The sequence below is a fragment of the Microtus ochrogaster genome, unplaced genomic scaffold, assembly GCF_000317375.1.
Source record: "Microtus ochrogaster isolate Prairie Vole_2 unplaced genomic scaffold, MicOch1.0 UNK97, whole genome shotgun sequence".
Lineage (NCBI taxonomy): Eukaryota > Metazoa > Chordata > Mammalia > Rodentia > Cricetidae > Microtus > Microtus ochrogaster.
The window spans coordinates 1,031,510-1,051,872 of record NW_004949195.1 but is presented as its reverse complement, the minus strand read 5'-3'; the positions used below and the strand labels follow the sequence as shown (position 1 = coordinate 1,051,872).

Here is a 20,363-nt window from a genome sequence, read left to right as displayed (position 1 = left end):
ACACTCAGCCTGCACATTTGGTAGCAATTCTATAGAACACTTGCCTTGTGTGTTTGGTAATGATTCTGTAGAACACTCTTAAATGTGGCAGCAGTTTCGGTGGGGAGATGCCATCACACACCTGTCCTGGTCCTGTTCCCAACCCAACTAACACGTTTAGAGGCAGCAACAAGTTTGTAGACCCATGTGTGGACATGACCCTGTCCCTTCCAACCCCAAAGCCAGCCTTACCACAATCATTTCTCTTTGGCTCACTTTGACTATCAAAAATTTTATCTCCTTGTTATCTCTAGAAAATCTGTTGGTGCATATTTCAAAAGAAAGATAAGCATGCAGGTACATCACACAAATAGGATATCAGGATCATGAAATCTCAATACACAGCAGTTGGGGGGTTGAAATACTTTCTGTACAAGGGTGAACATTCGAATTTGAATCTCTAGGACCTGAGTAAAGGCTGGCATGGTCACATGAGGCTACAATCCCAGTGGAGATTGAGACAGCCTGATACAGTCTAATTCCAGGGACTCACAGACCAGCCTGCCTGGCCTAACCAAAGATGTTCATGGCCTTCACATGCATGGATATACATACCTCCAAACACACACACACACACACACACACACACACACTCACTCACTCACTCACTCTTCTCTGTTTCTGCTGTGGGACAATGATCTTGTACCCTGCAGATATTTATCAGTTGTATTGCCTTAATAAAATGCACATTTTAGTCCAAGACTGACCTAAGTGGTATCATTCCAGAAGAATATATTCTTTAAGAAATGTTTGCATTAACTCCTTGAGAATTTCATGCCCCTGCCCTTTCTACCAACTCTCGACCTGCCTCTACCTCCCTACTCATCCCTGTACCCATTTCCATTTGTTTTTAAAACAAGTCATTAAATCCAGTGTGTGCCACCCATACACTCCTAGGTATGTGGCCATTCCCTGCAGCATGGTGGGGCTACCAGGAGCCACGGGGCTAAAGAACACTGATTTCTGCTCTCCCTGCAAACCACTACCTGTCCGTTCTCAGTTAGGGATGGAGGTTCATGAACCCGTTCTCCTCTCCACGCTTGACCAGCTTGACCTTGTGCAGGCAAGCATGCCTGCTATGATTGCATAAGCCCAGCAGCCCTGCCCAGGAGATGCTGCTTTGTCCCCATCCCCCCAGACTCAGGCTAGCTTCTTGATGGTCCAGAGCCTCGCGTATGGGAGGAATGGCACAGATGTCTCTTCGGGGGCTGAGCCCTCTAATGGCCTTGCTCTCTTGCTTTCTGCATTAACCGCTGTCCATGCACAGAGAAACAAGAAGAGGAATTCTGTGAATGGCTTTTCCCACATAGCGGATGCTTCACACCATAAACAAAAGCCGTTATGGTGAAAGGAGACCATTGTAAGTTGTACAGCAAGTCCCTGTCCTGTGGATCCCTGCATGCTTCTCTGGGTACCCCTGGGGACAGAGATAAGGAATAGGTCCTGATGTCCCAATCTTGGATGATGAGATGTGGGCAGGGGTCATGAGAAATCCAGTCCTAAGCCCGCCCTTCGTTGAGGAGATGATTTCCAGGTGGTAGCTGCTTCATTGGAGCCCTCACTCAGACTTCAGCAGGTGGCCTTTCTCCCCAGCCCTGGACAGTCTGCCTCTGTTTTCCAATTTCCAGAGCTGTAACCACACAAGAAGTAAATACTTCTGGGCAGCACAGAAGAGCCAAGCTTGTTAAGTTCGACCTCCCAAGTTCATACAGCATCTAATTTAAGAGCCCAGTTAAAGGTTCCACACCTCTCCGGGGAGGCCAAGTGTGGATGCTGCGTACCAGCTATTTTCCTGCTAACAGAGAAATCTTTCATCTTTAGCCAGAGAGGCCGACACACACCTTTAATCCCATCACTCAGGAAGCAGAGGCAGGAATATGTTTGTGAGTTTGAGGCCAGTCTGCTTTGCAAAGAGAGTTCCAGGACAGCCAGGGCTGTTACACGGAGAAATCCTGTCTTGAAAAGAAAGGAAGAAAGAAAGAAAAAAGAGAAGAAAGGAAGAAATCTTTCATTCAAACAAAAATACTTTTTAATAAATATTTAATACATCTACAACAGTAAATGTAGACTGGGGCCTACATGACTTTTGCCCAATTTCTCTAATCAAATGATTTTACCAATCTTATTTCATGTCTGGATCCCTCCACCATTTTCCGGTTTTGTTTTTGCTGGAATGTTCAAAAACAAGTCTCAGGTTTCCTATAATTTCACTCAAAAATATTTCAGCAGGAGTCTCTAGCAGTGTAAAGACATTTTAGAACATAATGACAATGCTCTGACTCTAGACATGAGACCTTGAAGAGTGTGGCTCCAGCCACATATGACACAAGTTCTCTGTGGACGTCTTGCATGCAATCTCTTCAGGTCTTTGCAGGATTACCAGCTAAATCCTTTCACTTCGCCATAAATGTAACCCTACTACAAGTTTATTGGAACGGTACCCAAACCATTTCATCTACCCTTCATACCCGCTCCCTCTCCCCCTGTGAACATCTCCAGCCTTCTCTGAGGCTGGATCTGCATAGCCTCTGGCTTGTTAGCAAAACACTGATAAAATAACCTTTGTCCCTAAAAATTCTCTTGGTGAGCAAAAGTATCAAACTCAGGAAATGAGTGCCAAGACAGTCCTGTAGATATTAACAAAAATATTCCAAATGACCTATAATGTCCTTTTAAAAAAAGAAAAGAGTTTGAGACCAGCCTGGTCTACAGAGCTAGTTCTAGGACAGGCTCCAAAACCACAGAGAAACCCTGTCTCGAAAAACAAAAAAAAAAAAAAAAAAAAAGAAAGAAAAAAGAAAAAAGAAAAGAAATCCTTTAATAGTGTCCTGTTGTTTCAGGCTTCTTTAGTCTGGAAGATTCCCAGTCTCTGTTACAGTTCATAACATGAAGGCCTTTGCCAAAGTTCTCACCAGCTGCTTGGTAGAGTGTCCTCTATTGGGGGGATCATTACTAGTTTTTCTTGATGCCTCTTGGCAGGGAGATTGCAAAAGTGATCTCTCGTCTTTCCCAGTTGGTTTTGTCAGGAGTGGCAGGTGTTCCGTGTCCTTGCTGTGGGCAGTGTGAACTTGGATCACTTGGTGAAGCTGGCATCTGCCAGGTTTCTCTACGCTGAAGCCGGCGACTTCTCTGTAATTAGAACCTCATGAGAAGCTGCTCTCGGATGATGCAGGTGTCTGGTTACTTCTCAAACTCCCTCTTGTTTGATCTTAGTTCTCAGGGACACTGTCCCCTGTGACCTCTGTGGATGAATACTTGAGATTCTCTGTGTGTATTATTCCTCTCCTATTTATTATTTAGTCTGCCATGAGGAAAGATGTCTCCCGTCCCTGCTTGTCTGTTTATACCAATGTGATCTTGAGTCTCATTTGTAAAAACAGTTCACACTGCTTTTATTATTTTTGTTGATGTTCAAATTCAAGACCTGACTAACGGAGACAAGCCCGCCCCGATACCTTGATGTCTCTACCATTCTTTCACATCCCTTTATTTTCTTGCATGACAAGTTCAATTTGTTCTTTCCTTTCCTTTCCTTGTTCCAGCCAGGGAATGTTCTGTTACTCAAAGAAGCTCTGGTTCTGTTTAGTAGAGGATACCATCTTTAAAATCCATGATCTGGACACTAGGAGAGCTCAGTGCTCTTGCCAAGACTGACCTCTGTTAGGCCTCCTCAGTGGGCAAACACGTACACACTGTCTACCATCTGTCTGTCTATCTATCTATCTATCTATCTATCTATCTATCTATCTATCTATCTATCTATCTATCTATCTATCTATCCATCCACCCATCCATCATCTATCTACCTACCTACCTACGTACCTACCTACCTATGTACCTATGTACCTACGTACCTACGTACCTACGTACCTACCTACCTACCTACCTACCTACCTACCTACCTACCTACCTACCTACCTATCCCCTCTCTCTCTATTCAGCCATTATCTAACCTCAACTGTCTAGTTTTCTATATCCCATACTGGGTTTCATGGTCTTATGTCATATGTTTGTGTCTGTATGAGTGTGATGTATGTGTGTGCATTGTATGTGAGAGTGTCCTGCTTTATCATTCTGTCTTTTTGTGTGTATTCTTAATGTTTTACAACAATTTATTTATATTGTGTGTGCGACCCTGCCATGGTTTGTAAGCATGGGTCAGAGGATAACTTTGAGGGGTCTGTATTTTTCTTCCACCATGGAGTCCTGACCAAACTCAGATGATTAGCTTGTTGACAAGCACCTTTGCCCACTGGGCTGTCTTGCCTACCCTGTGCTTTCTTCTTTTCAAGACAGTATTGCCCAGTGAACCTGGAGCCAGACTGGTGGCCAGTAAGCCCCAGTGACTCCTGTCTCTGCCCTGCACAGTGCTAGGGCTACAAGCACAAATAGGACCACACCCTCCTTTGCACATGGGTGCTGCCATCAGAACTTGGGTCTCATGTTTACTAATAGAGCCCCTCCAGCCCATTGCTATGGCAGATTTGTCTCATCCAGCCACACAGTATTCATTCTTTTCTTCCTTTTTCTGTAGTTGTAGCCTTCTTCTTACACAGTGGTATATTATTCGTGTTTTAATAAATAAAGCTTGCCTGAAGATCAGACGACAAAGCAGCCATACTAGTCAGCCATACAGGCCAGCGAGTGGTGGGGCACACCTTTAATCCCAGGACTCGGGAGACAGAGGCAGGGGGATCTCTGTGAGTTCAAAGCCACCCTGGGCTACATGAGATTGAATCTGTCTAAAAGAGAAACAGAGCTCACACAAAGGTGATCCCAGCACTTGGGATCCCACACCTTTAATCCCAGAACTAGGGAGGTAGAGACAGGAGTGATATGGCTGGGCAGAGAGAGGACTATAAAAGGGAAAGACAGGAAGTCAGTGGAGTGTGGAGTCTGAGGATTTGTGAAGGTAGAATCTTACCCTTTCAGTCTGAAGATTTGGTAGAGGTAAAAGTCTCTTTAGTGGCTGGCTGCTTTGATTTTCTGATCTTTAGCTTGTACCCCAATATCTGTCTTTGAATTTTTATTATTCATGCTACATTCTTAGATTGTGAGAAACCTGGCTTTATTTATTGTCAATGCCTTTGCTTATGTGTGCAGTTCTTAAATGTTTAGAAAGTATGTTCAAAATTGTTGACACGTTGATGTGATAGCAAGGCCTTTAGATTACAGCCAGACAGTTGCTCAGAGTTCTGTCTTTAACTTTTTTTGAACAAAGAAGTCGAAAGGTTATGCTTAAATGTTATTGGATTTTAAGGATTAAAAATGATATTAAAAATCATATTTATGCCTGGGTTTGGATATGCATGTGAGTGCTGGTGCCTAAGAGACCGGAAGAGCCATCAGATCCCTTAAAGCTGGTTCTGAGCCATGTGGCATAGGTACTAGAAACTGAACTCAGGTCATCTTCAAGAGCAGTACATGCTCTTAACCACGGAACCATCTCTCTGCCCAGATAGGTGAAATATTTTTTCCTGAGTAATTATACTATCCAAATTTTTCTGTTGAAACATTATTCTGATGACTCCTTTGTTTCTTTCTTTGTGTATGTCCACACCTCTCCCCTTCTCCCTCTGTCGTGTGTGTGTGTGAGTGTGTGTGTGAGTGTGAGTGTGTGTGTGAGTGTGATGTCTTTCTCTCCTTGTTTTAGGGATTGTGTCTAGTTCACTTCACTTGTTAGGCAAGTTCTCTATTACTGAGTCATGTACCCAGCCCTGTCTTTATTTTTTATTTTGTGACAAGGTCTTGCTAAGTGGCCTAGGGTGGCTTTGAACTAGCTATGCAGTCCAGTTGAACCCTGAACTGGTGATTCTCCTGCCTCAGTCCCCTGAATAGCTGAGATTCTTTTCCGAATGTTGATTTGGTTTGGTTTTCTGTCTCAGAGCTCTCCTTTATCCTGTCTTACTTAGTTAACCTAAGCACGTGCGTCATGAACATGATTCATGAGGCTGAAGCTGTGCACGGAGGTCTGCTTCAGAAGTGCTAACCCCCGACCCTTCACGACTTTTCTCTCCACCCCATTCCCACCAACGTCCCTTAGGAACCCAGGCAACAGTCCCTGGTTTATACTGCTGGTGTTTAATTTGTCAGATAAACAGAGAGATGCTTCCCTTTTCAGTTCCCTCTTCTGGACAAAAGATGCAAAAGTTCACGTACTAGAAATCGTTCTTCCCACTACCAAATAACATTTTAAAGCCGACTTGGGTTTTGGGCTCTCTTCCCTTTCCCTCCTTTTTTCCATATGGCCCTGGTCTCCTGGGAATCAGAGGGCTCTCGGAATCCTAAATTCACAGAGGTGGAACTGAATTAAAAAGTAAAACAGCTGCTGATCTGAAAAGGAGCCTTTGTCCCCTCTCAGGAAGGCGTTCTGCACGAAGAGTCCCAGGAGCGGCTCAAGGCCAGCACAGATGGCAGCTCCCCACCTAAGCCCACGTTGTGGTCTAAGGAAGTTCACCGCGGATGGGGGGGACTTTTCTGTTGACAGTGCTGGGTACCCAGAGACAAAGCAACAGGGGCTGAAACAGCCAATACTGTGGATCCCTCCTCCCCCAGGTTTTCAGCTGTAAGTCAAGTCAGACAGGCAGTTCCCCCGGGAGAAGGGAGCCCTGCAGGTTTCCTGGCAGGTAACAGGATGCACCTGCACAGGGTTCAGGCTGCGGCTGCACAGCACAGCTGTTTCAACTTAGCCTGAATGAGCTGGATTCACGCAGCAGGGAGGGGTAGGGCAGGGTGGAAAGCGGCAGTTGCACACCTGTCTGCAAGGTTCTCGGGTCAGGAAAGACCTAAATAGAACCTACTTCAGTTCACTTAGGACTGAGCAGTGGCTCCTGAATTCTGGCATAGACTAGCCTGTTGTCAGCTAGGAGGGACAAAAGAGACAGTTTACACAGGCCATGGTTCTTTCCCACCCTCCTATCCGGACCATTGTCTAGACTCAGAAGAACTGACTAGTAGTTTTGGCAAACTATGTTTGATTTATTTGTGTAAGCTCAGATTCCATAAAAATTACCTTCCCAGAGGTCTGGCTATAAACAGAGAGAAGTAAGGAACCTGTTGTGGTGTGTGTGTGTGTGTGTGTGTGTGTGTGTGTGTGTTCACTCACACATGCACATGTTGCTAAGAATTGAGTCTATGGGCTCATGTGTGTTAAGAGACCCCCTACCAATGAGCTATATCTCCATCCTTCTTTTTATTTTCCACTTTGAGACAGGATCTCCCAAGGTTGTCCAGGCTAGCGTTGAATTGACTCTGTAGCCCAGACATGCCAAAAGTTTATGATCCTCGTGCCTCTGCCTCCTGAGTATCTTATAGCTATGTACCATAAGGCCTCACTGTCCAGACGATCTTCAGTGAGCAGGGCCTGGGAAGTAATGACCACTTTGCACGCCTGCCACTCTGGAGTGTTCTGCACTGAAGTGCTCTGAGGGCGGTGAGCTTCTCACTGTGATGGTAGCTCCATCAGGAGAAGCAGCCTCGAAGGATGCCTTCGGGAGCTGGGACTCTCATAGGAGTTCCAGGGACTTTCACAAGTCAGAACTCGACCCTACGTAAGAGAATGGTCTCAGGATGCTCCAGGCTGGCACAACAACGCCCTGTGTCCACGATGACAGTGAGAGCAGCCTTCACCTTGTTTGGCTGTGGGGTGTGGTCCAGAGGACATGGAATAGTCAGAGACATGGCAGCAAATCTGTCCTCTAACTTGCTTCCATTGCCCTCCTGGACAAAGCGGGACACGATAACAGGATCATCTATTTCCAATATCCTAGCATGCTCTGAGAGTAACTGACTACCGAACATTGCAGGAACTCCAGACTACACTTGAAAATTGCTCGCTGCCCCCACCATACAGATGAGAAATGGGGAGACATGGGGTCCTGCCCCCATCTTTGATTGTAGATAACTCAGGAATTTATCTTTACTTACTTTGTATCTAGCTAAAGAAAATAAGTAGGACTCAGTTGCTGCCTATGAGAATTGCCCGTTAGTTAGGAAGCTGGAAGTGCAGTATGCCGGGAGAGCATAGTTGGGGTGGCCGCAAGACTGGCAGGGAAATGGTTATGGAGAATTTCATCTGAGAACAATCCTGAAGGGAGACAGAGACCTGGGGAAGCTGAGAGAGAGAGAGAGAGGAGTCGAAGTCACAGGTATTTGCTCTCATTTTGGGCAAATTCATTTTGCATTTCCGTGTTTGTCAGCTCGGAGTCAGCCTTCAGTTCTGCAGCAGGCTGTTGTTTGAAGGTGTACAAGCTGGTGGGTGAGATTGGGGGGCTGTTTTCTACCCTGCCCTAAGTTAATCTGGATCCGGGCACAAGATCAGTGCTCAAGGGAGAACACTAGCTCGACAGATCTCGCTCGAACCCCTGGGAAATATCTTTCTTAGCTGTTACAGAAGGGAGTGAGGGAGCTTGGGAGGGACTCATAGCAAACCAGGGCCGCTCCTGGCTCTTTATGATGCCTTAAGGTGATTCTAAACGTGTCACTGATGATGAAGGTGAAGGGTTAGACACGAGTCTCCCAGCAGCAGGATTTGAGCACTCTGGATCTGGATAAAGACTACTGAAGGGAGAACCCCACCTCAGGACCTTACTGGGGTATGTATTCCACAGATGTATCCATGGAAGCCATTCTGAAACTCTTTGGAGAATACTTCTTCAAGTTCTGTAAGGTGTCTGGCTATGACAGGATGCTGCGGACCCTGGGAGGAAATCTCACGGAGTTTATTGAAAACCTAGATGCCCTGCACAGTTACCTGGCACTGTCTTATCAGGTAAGGCCATCTGGGCTTTGCCTTGGTGGTCCTGAGAGGCAGAGAGGGGGGAGGGAGGGAGGGAGGGAAGGAGGGAGGGAGGGAGGGAGGGAGGGAGGGAGAGAGAGAGAGAGAGAGAGAGAGAGAGAGAGAGAGAGAGAGAGAAAGTGTTCCCAGTTGAGGAGCTGCACAATCCGTGGCCTCCGGCATCAGTGGGCCCAGTAGCTCTCTTAGAGGATAGAAAGGAGGATGACTACCCAGTGGCTTCCTTTATAAATGGTTGGCGAGAAGTCAGAGTTCTAGCCTTGGGGTGGTTGTGGGAGGGGGTAACTTCTGAAGGTTGGACCCAGACTTGGAATGAATCTGAGAAGTCCAGCACAGTGGGAGCAAGGGCTGGAAAACAGGTTGGGGTGGATTTTCCAATCTCTCTTCAGGTCTCTTGGCCTGGGTAGAGCTGATAATAGCTTGGGCAACCAGATTAGGCCTGTGCAAGTATCGGAGGGAAAAGCTTGGCAGGGCCAGGAACCAGAACTGGGAGCCATCCAACCCTGATTAACCCCTTGGGGTGACGGACTAAGGTGTTAGGAAACTACATTCCCAAGTGGGATATGTCCTCCTGGAGTCCATGCCTTGCTGGTGTTCCTGGGAGAGTTTATTGAAAACTCAAATGTTTAGATTTTCATCAAGATGCTTTATTGTAAAGATGTAGTGTTCATTCATAGCATAAATAATAGTTTATTAGCCTATATACAACAGTTTGTTTTATTTATTCTTTTCTCATAACATTACATTCTGATCAGTTTCCCCTCCTTGTACTCCTCCCAGATCTCTCTCTCACCTCCCCCCTCCCCCAGGTCCACTCCTCCATTTCCCTTCAGAAAAGAGCAGGCCTCCCAACGATATCCACTGAACGTGGCATAACAAGTTACAATAAAACGGGCACAAACTCTCATATCAAGGCTGGACAAGGCAACCAAGTATGAAGAAAAGGTTCCCAGGAGCAGCCAAGAGTCATAGACAGCCCCACTCCTGTTGTCAGGAGTCCCGCAAGAACACCAAGCTACACAGTCGTCAGCTGTGTGCTGATCATAACCCGTATGCTGAGGACCTAGCTCAGACCCACACAGGGTCTGTGATAGCCGCCTCATTCTCTGTGAGCGCCTATGAGCTCCACTTGGTTGATTAACACAGTTTATTTTTATACCCCTTTATAACTGACCAAGAACTTTCTTCATTATTTCTATATCTTGTGTTCATAAGCATTCTGGGAGGGTGGTCATGAGGATACGATGGGACGGTGCTTGCACGGATGGCCACTTCACTGTTGGATGGTAAAGGGGAACATACTGTTTCCATCTTCCAGATGAAGGCAAAAAGAAAGCGTGTGTGTGTGTGTGTGTGTGTGTGTGTGTGTGTTGCGTGCACGCGCATGTATGTGGTGTGTATGTGGTATGTGCAGTGTGTGTATGTGTGTGTGTGGGTACGTGCATGTGTGTGTATGTGGTATGTGTGTGTGCGTGTATGTGATATGTGCACTGTGTGTTAGTGTGTATGTGGTGTGTGTGTGTTTGTGTAGTGTGTGTATGTATTGGGTCATGGGCATGTGGAGCTCAGATACCCTTAGGTGTTAGTTCCATCTTTACCTCTTGTTTGACACAGGGCTCTCGTGGTTTGCAGTTGCATAGGTCAGGCTAGTTGGACCTGGATATTATCCTGTCCTGTCCTCTCTATTTTGCTGTAGGGATCCTGGGATTAAGTGGGATGACCAAACCTGCCTTTAAGTGGATTTTCGGGATGTAAACTCAGGCCCTCACACTTTCAAAGTAAGGGTTTTTTTTCCCCCATTGAGTCATCCTGACAGCTCCTAAATAGTTACAGCATGCCTACTGTGTATGAAGCACTCTTAAAAAAGGCATTTGACACAGAAAAACTAAGGAACCAAATAACCCACCTCATGGTGATGTGTGGATGAAAAGAGGCAATACAAAGGTCTATAATATTGGAGTAGACCCAAGGAAGGCATTTTGTGAACAATTGCTTCTCTTTGCTCTTCCTTTACTCTGGTCAGCATAGACAGTTCCAACATCATAAGAACTTACAGGGCAGCTGCAGTCAAATTTCTTCACCAAAGTACACCCAGCAGAGTGCAAATAGTTAGACCCTATCTTCCTAACCCCACATATGTGCACATACACACATACACCACACATAACACTCAAATAGAGATGTAAACACATATTCATACACACTCTGTTGTTGGGTGACAAGACCTTTCCTGGGGAGATGCAAGACATTTAGATTGGGACATTTAGTCCATGACAGACCAGAGCATGGAAACAACCCAAGTCCAACTTGAAGAACCAACGAGTTTTATTGGGATTACTTACTGGAATATGGGTGAGGGGTTACTTACAGGAGCTGAAATGTCTCCCAGACACCTGCATTAGCTCACACCAAAAGCTCACCCCAGCTCCGGTGACTGTTCACAAGAGCTGGGAACCTGGAACATGCAACACAGACTGCAGCAAGCTCAAGTGTTGGATCATGCCCCTGCCAAGTGACTGAGTGATTCTAAACATCTTCCAGGCAGCTGGTTGAGTCTCAGGGTCTTCTCTGTAGCATGACTTGTCTGAGAGGGACCCTCCGCCATCTTTATTGCTTACTCTGGGAGGAAGAAGCCTAGTGAGTCTGGTCAATTTCAGGAACTTCCTGAAGCTGTTTTGAGTTGTTTACCTGATGGCTTAAAAAGCTTCCCTGAAGGACAGAATATTTCAATACGGGAGGAAACTGATATTCTACCAACACTAATAAACTTTTACAAATATAAAACAAGTATATGAAATTCAGGAAGAAACCCATTTTCTCAAGCAGCCCTGCACCATGAAGGACACTAGTCTTCTCCCATAGTTTAGAGCAAAGTCCAGTATCTTGGGAGCTGAACTATGGCTGAACAAGCAGTAGGGGACCCCCTCCCCATCCACTCCTTCAGAGAACCTCCCAGTGATCTTTTCCTAGCCTATCATAAGAGGGCCCTGCTGAAGGATCTACAGTTATTTCTGGACAAATAATGTTTCTTTCTGTACATTCTTGAGGGTTCTAGTTTTCAAGTGAAATCAGCCTTCGGAACGAAAACGAGTTGATTATTTCCAGTTGTGAGGTCTCTGAACGGCTCATCTTCCCAAGTGAAAGTGCTCGCATGGCTTGGTCACAGGCCAAGCACGGCGACAGATAACCCTTAAGGGTATACAGGAGCAGCATGGCGTGGTACCAGGGATCATGGAGGCTTAGCAATGGTTCTCTCATTAATCTCCTTTGTAAGTTCTCTGGGTGAGGCCCGAGTGCCAAATGCAATACTTTAGGGAGAGAGACTCTGGGTAAGCTTCCTCAACAGGGGCTGAAGTGGTGGTGTTATGTGAGTGGAGAGATGATGGGGACGTAGTTCTATGGGTGGTAATGTATGCATATTATTGTCAATCTGCGTGTGCTTATTATTACTTATCTATTATAAATACTATTGCATTTTTGTGTGTATAGTAAAGAGTACACACTATTGTAGTTCTGTGTGTGCTAATGGCTGCATACTATTGCTTCACAGAATCATGGCTTCTGAGACAGCTATACCATTCTTGGGCATATACCCAAGGGCTCTAAGTCAGCTAGAGAGATACTTACATATCCATGTTTATTGCTGAACTACACAAACAGTCAAGACATGGAACCAGCCTAGATGCCCATCAATGGACAAAGGAAATATATGCATACAGGACTGAGTTTTTTGCAGCTATATAGAAAAATAAAATCATGACATTTTCAGGAAAATGGATGCAACCGGAAGTGATTATGTTAAGTGAAAGAAGCCAGACTCAGAAAGACAAATACTATGTGTTTTTTCCCACAGGCAGTCCTGGATTTAAAGTCATGTATGTGTGGTGGTGTGCTCCTTTAATCTCAGCATTGGAGAAAAAGAGGGGGGTGGATTTCTGTTAGTTTGAGGTCAGCCGGGTCTATATAGTGAATTCTAGACTAGTTATGATTACATAGAGAGACCCTGTCTCAAAAATAAAATTTACAAGGAGGGGTTAAAGTGATTAAAGTGTCATAGTGATTAAAGAAGCTTACTGTTCTTCAGAGGACCTGGGCTCGTTTCCCTGCACTTACATGACAGCTCACAGCCATCTGCAAGACCAGTTCCAGAGGATCCAAGACCCTCTCTGACCTCCACAGGCACCAAGCACACATGTAGTACACATACACACACAGCAAAACACTCATACACATAAAGGAAAAATAAGTAACTCAAGTATGTTTTAAATTATGTGTGTGCAAATATACATACATGTGTATGTTAATGCATATATGTTAATGTGTATTGTGTTAGCATTACAGAACAGAAAGGGGATCATGAGAGGAACGAGAGATCTTAAGAGAGGTGGGAAGGAGAGGTGATGGGATACATGTGAGAATTAAGCCCAGGGGTATAAAGTGAAGAAGAAAGGGAGCCTGCTAGAAAAGGTGTAGGGCCAGTCTGGGAGTGGATGGAATAAGAATAAAACATGATATATAAAGATGCTGTGGTTAAACTCATTATTTTGTATATTAACCTAGAAAAATAAAAATATACTATGGGCCTTAATATAAACAACGTGTTTTCCCTGCTGTGAAAATGTGCTGTGTCTGTTCACTAGGAAATGAATGCTCCATCCTTTCGCGTAGAAGGAGGAGTTGACGGGGCAATGCTTCTTCATTACTACTCGGACAGAAATGGCCTGTGCCACATTGTACCAGGTAGGAAATGGATCAGCCCATGCCAGCACCCTCTAGGGTGGCCATACACCCGCTGTGAGGAGGGCACACCATCTCCTAGAGTGACCGGCTTCTTTGCCATGATCTTAAGGATCTGGAGACTTTTACAATAATTCCAGAACACCAGAAGACATGATCTTTAACACACTGCTGTTGTTTGCATAGCTGTGATAATTCTGTGGAGATTGTTGTATCTATTGACTCTTTAAAAGAATTCAGCATTGTAGAAAAGTCTTGGTATTTAATCTGTACTTTGAACCCAATGCATCCTGCATTCTAAGTACACATATTCCTCTGTGGAGATACATCTCCTGCCCTGAAACCCTGTATAGGCAAGTGGGTATTTCATGCCACGCTCCCTTTAACTCTCCTATCACTGCATGTGGAGTTGCTGCTCATCCCTTGCTAATGTAAGCACTGTGATGCTTTCTTCATATTTTATATTTCACCCCTAGATGGATCCCAAGAACAATAGTTGTGAACACATGAGCTTTAACTCATTTCCAGTGGAATTTTGTTTCCCTATACAGAGTTTGTCTAGTGGGTTAGGCGCCTTTCTGGAATAAAAGCATGAATAGATGTTGAAGCAGAAATTTAAATGACAGGGACATAATTAGTATTCAGACTTTCAAAACTTAAATCCCTTTATATGCTTCCCTCTGAGCCATTATAGGATGTCTATCTTGAGGCGAGACCCGGACATAGTGAACTAAAGAAAACCCACAGAGTTGCACAACTGGAAAAGTTAGTGGTGCCTGGCAGTGTGTTGCCTTCTGCCATCCCTCACCCACAGGTGTCATTTTTCCGCAGGCATCATTGAAGCTGTGGCCAAGGACTTTTTTGACACTGATGTGGCCATGAGTATCCTTGACATGAACGAAGAGGTGGAGAGGACAGGGAAAAAGGAACATGTCGTGTTTCTGGTTGTGCAAAAGGCTCGCAGACAGACGAGAACCACAAAGGCAAACAGGTCACAGGACGGTGAGGACATCGACACAGAGCAAGAGGTACCGATCCACTGTTGTCTTCAGAGAGCATAGGTTCCCCAGGATGGGCTGCTTGTCCTGGAACAGTCTGTGCGAACAACACAAATGAGTGGGCCTTGGGCAGTGGAATTCAAGGCAAGCTGTCCCAAGCCTGACTTGATTGATACCATGGACCAGATTATTCTGAGTTGTGATGGGCTGTGCTTTGTAGGATCCTCTGCCCCCTCATAGACATCTATCTATCCAGCGTGACTAGAACCCTGTCCCTTAGTTGTGGCAATCAAAATTGCTTCCAGGCATTGCCAATGTCCGTAGACCAGAGGTGGGGGGTAAAACTCACTTCTAGCTGAGTACTGCAAAGTCAAGGGTAACTTAATACAGACTTTCTAGGATGAACCTTAGCCTGTCAAGTGTTCACATGTAAAAATGTCAAAGTTGGGTATAGGTATAGTTCATACCTATAATGGGATGCTGAGACAGGAGGATTGCTATGAGTTTGAGGCCAGTCTGGGATGAAGAACAAGAACCCTCTCTTAAAGCCTCAATGACAAACCAAGGTAAAGGATTTGGAGTTGGAATTTGGTATCTTCTTTTGCGATCTTGCAATGAGCGGACCTACCAGGTCCTTGGTGCCTATTAGCAGGTGGGACCAGTTCCAGGTCCACTGTGCAGTCAAGAGCCACCCTTGACCACCTCAGCTGCAGCACGGAAGGTGAGCATTGCCAGTTTAGATGCCACATGTGTTAAGATCTCTCCGTATCCACGTAGTCTATTCAAACACACAGATAGGACTATGATTCCTGGAGCCTGGGGGTTACGTCTTAGAACATGCAAAGCTCAGGGTCCACTCACAGAAGAGTTTTCAACCCCAGGTGTTGTGTGATGTTTTATTCTTTTATTCTTTTGGCTTTTGGTGGGGCGGGTAGGGGGCGAGGCCTGCACCCAGCTCTTAAATAAACCACTCACAGAGGCTATTCTTAGTTACGAATGCCTGGCCTTGCCTTGGCTTGTTTCTTTTCAGTTTTTCTTGACTTAAGTTATGCCGACTATCTTTTGCTTCTGGGCTTTTTATCTTTCCCTATTTCTGTATACCTTTTTCTACGGCTTTCTCCATGGCTTGCTGTGTAGCCGAGTGGCTGACCCCTCACATCTTCCTTTCCTTGTTCTCATGAGCCTCCTGGTTCTTGTTTCTCCTATTTATCCTCTCTGCCTGCCAGCCCCGCCTATCCTTGCTCCTGCCTCGCTACTGGCCGTTCAGCTCTTTATTAGGAACGTCAGGTGTGTTAGACAGGCAAAAAGGATCACAGCTTCACAGAGTTAAACAAATGAAGCATAAACAAAAGCAGCACACCTTAAAATAATAATCACCCAACACCAGGAAGAGGGCTATGGGTTCTTTGAAAGTAATGGGGACTGTCTCCATTCTTGGTGAGCTTGCCTCAGGTTCTAGGGTGTCCGACAAATGACAGCCACCGATGAGCCAGTAGCTTCTGAGTTTGTTGTCTCACATCCAAGAGGAAGAAGGAAATGGGGATAAGGGGTAATCTGAATGAACACAGATTTATTAGGGAAACAGGAGAAAGAGCTCTGGCAATGGGGGAAGGGTCTACGAGAGGAGTCCAGCACATTGCCTGCCTCGTAGGTCTTATGGTGGGAACTGGATGGAGGCTGAGATGATCGTTATTGGACCTGGTCAGTTTTAAAAGTATCAACAGTCTGAACCAGTAAAGAGTTCACAAACCCTGTGCACACTCCCTTGGCCCAAGCTGAGACTCACCAACCTAGAGGAGGGTTCTGTCTGGTGTGTGATCAGCTCACGGTCCACCAAGACCCACGCGTCCATTGCCTAGGGAGAGTCATTTCCTGCTGCTCATTTTGTGTATGGACATCTTCCCCTGGGAAATTATAGTTATCTAGCTGCCTAGATAACTACTTATCATAGTTAGATAGCAACTATTCAGTCGCTACGAACCTTTTGCTATTGTAAAAGGGGTCTGTGGTAAGCATCCTTCCCTACCTGCTTTTGCCAAAGTTTGTATTTCACCCTGGGACATCGTCTCAGAGCGACACTTAGAAAGCCATGACCCTCTAAGCATTTCCCACAGACCTTGTTTTTTTAAAAAAAAATCTGGCTTCCTGTGATAGAGAAATGACTTGAGGGGTCACCAGCAAGTACACCTTGGAGCCTTAGGCTCTTGACAGAACTGATCTTGCGAGCCCTCACACTGTCCCTCCAGCCACCAGCCTTCTTCAGTACCCAAAGATGGGCCCAGCAGCAGCAGGCAAGGCTTGTTCATGCCCTGCAACCTGGTGCCTGAGCTTCCCTCCTGCCCCCTTCAGGCTCTCAAGACAAGGCTCCTTAGGAAGAAGGAGAAAGTTTTGAACAGCGCTGTTTGCCCTGGGGAGAAACCTCACTGGGATGTGAGGGCATCAGTCATGTCTGGAAATGGTAAGTGTGCTGTTCTCTTGGCCTCTTAGATTAGAATGGCCACATTTGCAGGAGAGCCCCCTTACGCAAAGAGGAAAAAACGCTCTATTATTTCAAGGCCTCCGATTCCCTCGGAGCTTAGATTTGGCATCTGTGGTTTTTAAGTTTTAAAATCAGCTTCTAACTTGCCATACAGCAGCTCTTTTGTTTGTGCTGGTCCGCATGGAGACACCATCGTCTCTGGAATAGGAAAGCCACTAGTATGGGCTCAGTCCCAGGAGGTGCCTGTGAAGAGGAAGCTGGGCACAGACATCCTGGGCACAGTGAATTTTGCCTCTCTTCTGGACCCAGGCCTTCTTAATTGGAGTGTGTTTCTGGACTGGAAATCTGTGGCTAACCACAGCCAGCCAGCAGTTCGAAGGACAAAAGGCAAGAACCAAGAAAGCCCGTGCCTGTCTCTGTCTCTGAGGAGCTATGATGTGGGACAGTGCTGTCCAGCTTTCCATTCACAAGGTGAAGGTGGTAAGCTCGACACATTGGGTCTTTGGGCACCGCGCGAGTCTGTCCCCCAGCACCTGACACTCAAGTCGCAATCAGAGCTCTGACCCAGCAGAAGAAGGGAGCTAGATGCTCCTTGTCATGGCCCGGTAGGTCAAATGACAGGCATCTGGGGGAGGGTCTGCGGGGCTCAAAGAGCTGCATTCTGAGTCCTTCAAGCGGTGGCAAACACAGTTGGCATCCTTTGTCTGGGAGATTTTCATATCAAAAAGGCTCCATTGAGAATCTGCGCCCCCTGCCAAATAGGACTGTTGGTTAAATTTTCACGTGCCACCCTAAACTGTCAGTCTGAAAAGCTCCATGGCAAATGTCCCCGATGCTGGGCCGGGCACATACTCACTCCTCTCCTGGCTCATTGTCCGCTTGTCACCATTTCAATGCCAGTTCTGTTTTCATGGCGAGACATACTCAATTGGCCCAGAAACTAACTCTTCAGCAGTGGGCAGAAACTTGGCAGGGGGCAGGAGGGCTTCTCAACCTGGTCGCAAATTTTCTGTTTGTTTTAATTTGGAGGAATAATTGCGGTGGCCATCTGGAGATGCTGAGGGAGCCTGTGCAAAGGAGTGGGAATCACACTTTTCTTGGGACACACTTAAGATTCTAACCCTGTCCAAGTGGCTCCACAAGGGCCTCTCACCATGGCATTTTCTCTCTGCGTGTCTAGGGCCCCTCGGGGACACCTTCCAGCCTGTCTATCCCGAGAGACTGTGGGTTGAAGAGGAGGTGTTCTGCAGTGTTTTTCCTTTCCACCTTGTTTTTGACGAAGCAGTAAGAGCTCCTTTCTTTCAGAAGCTTGGTTTTGGGGCTAAACCAGGGATGGGGAGCTCAATTCACTGTCGTGATGGCTGGTAAGGACTTAGATCCCCGAGTTCACGGGGCTTTAGAGACTAGACTTTGCCCTGGAGGGGCCATTGACTTGATGTCATGTTCAAGAAGCTTTAGAAATGTATGATCTTCCTCGGGTCTGAATAGAACAACAAAGTAGAACCAGTGAATAAATGGGAAAGTTTATGATCAGAAAGGAAGGCTGGGGGAAGACCTTAAAATTCACTCCAGAAAGAGGCATCTCACCCTATGCCATGGTCCTAAACATGACCTGCCCCGCCCCCCCATGAGCACAACTGATTCTTAATCTCCCTCCCATGGTGCTCGTTCTTAGTAGTGCTCCCTGTGGTGTTCTGTGGGGCTGTGGGCATGGCCATTTAAATTTGGTGGCTCTCAATTTTCCAGGATAAAATAACGTTTCATAGATGGCAAACGTCTATAATCACAGCACTCAGGAGGCTGAGGCAAGAGTTAAGTTCAAGGTCAGCCTGTGCTGCATATTGAAAGATAACACCTCAAAACCAAAACAGCTGTCGACACAGATGATACAGACATGTGAACTGAGTTGATTTCTTTTTTTATTCATTTAAAGGGCATGTACGCTAAATGAATTTAGTCCCAAATGTCTGTTAAGATAGATGGTCAGCCAATATGATTTCCTCTAGTGTTCGTTGAAATTCAAATGCACATCACATGTCAATTGCCTACTTCGCATGAACTCTATGCATATACTCACCTGACTGTAGTGCCTTCCTCAGAGACGTGATGGCATCATGGCAGTAAGAAAACACCCATAGGTGGAAAACAGAATTATAAGCCAATGAATGCTCACGGTTTTCCAATGCTACAACATCATGATTCATGCCATTGCTTTCAATCCAGTCTGCTCTAAATACTCCCCTCCCTTTCAGCTTTTGGGAATAGGAGAACGGGAACAGAATGATACATGAAGGTGATTTCTGTAGCTTACCTGAGTTCCTATGGTTAGTAAAGGCTCCCAGACACTGTGCTGGTATTGGGCAGGTGATGTCATGGTCCCCAGTTCGTGCTCCTTCTGTGCATTCTCTGGAGAAGCAAAGAAACCTTGCCCTAGTCCCAGGATGGACTGGGGACAGGGGTTGTGTGAGGGACAGGGAGAGATAATACAGGATGGAACTACTGACCTTGTTGAGAGCCTTAATGCCTCTTGGCAGTCAGAAAAGGCTTCTGAGCAGCCCCATGCTATATCATTGCTCTTCCAACATCAGCTGCAGGTTTGACCATTTAAAAAAATGATAGTTTTATTATGTTTATTCCGTCACTGATCCTTCTTCTCCCCAGTGAGTTGCAAAGCAAAGCCCAAATGTCGTATCTTAGGGAAAGCCTTTGTTGGAAGTTGCTCTCTGATCCCCAGACTGACGTGTGTCCTCTGTGGATAGCTAAGGGTCAAGCAAGCCGGAGTGAATATTCAGAAGTATGTCCCTGGACTCCTGACCCAGAAGTTTGGGATAGATGAGTATTTCTCCATCATCCACCCTCAAGTCACCTTCAGCATCTCCAGCATCTGCAAGTTCATTAACAGCCAATTTGTCTTGAAGACAAGAAGAGAAATGATGCCCAAAGCATGGAAGAGCCAGCCGGCACTCAAACTCCGGGGTAAGAGCCCATGCCTTTGCCTTCTGCCTGTTAGATCAGCAGAAAAGGCAGCTTTTCAACTTCTCCCAAGCCAGCGAAGGAACTACATTGAGAGCAAAGTTGGATTTTTTGCTGTTGTTGCTGGGTTGTTTGTTTGTTTTTTATTTTCTGATATGTCTACTTGGCCTGATCAGTAAATAACACCTTTTAATTTTAAATCATTTCTGGTTTAGACATAAAAGGGTTATATAATAAGTATATATATATGCACATAAACATACTACATGGAAATGTATATATTACCTATTCCAACACTATATGATATGGCTATACTGTACACTAAAATACACAGTTGTGATTA

The 20,363-nt window shown here is 45.7% G+C and overlaps 1 protein-coding gene across 1 annotated transcript in view; it reads left to right on the top strand.

The window, feature by feature from the left end:
• Positions 1-20,363, top strand: part of LOC101994843 (guanylate cyclase soluble subunit beta-2-like) — a 55,914-nt gene that overhangs the window by 16,586 nt on the left and 18,965 nt on the right. Inside the window, exons 4-9 of the mRNA XM_013355124.2 lie at positions 8,649-8,809; positions 13,474-13,573; positions 14,402-14,598; positions 16,918-17,026; positions 18,228-18,331; positions 19,807-20,023. Of these exons, the coding sequence (XP_013210578.1) occupies positions 8,649-8,809; positions 13,474-13,573; positions 14,402-14,598; positions 16,918-17,026; positions 18,228-18,331; positions 19,807-20,023 (888 nt within the window). The remainder of the gene's footprint in view (positions 1-8,648; positions 8,810-13,473; positions 13,574-14,401; positions 14,599-16,917; positions 17,027-18,227; positions 18,332-19,806; positions 20,024-20,363) is intronic.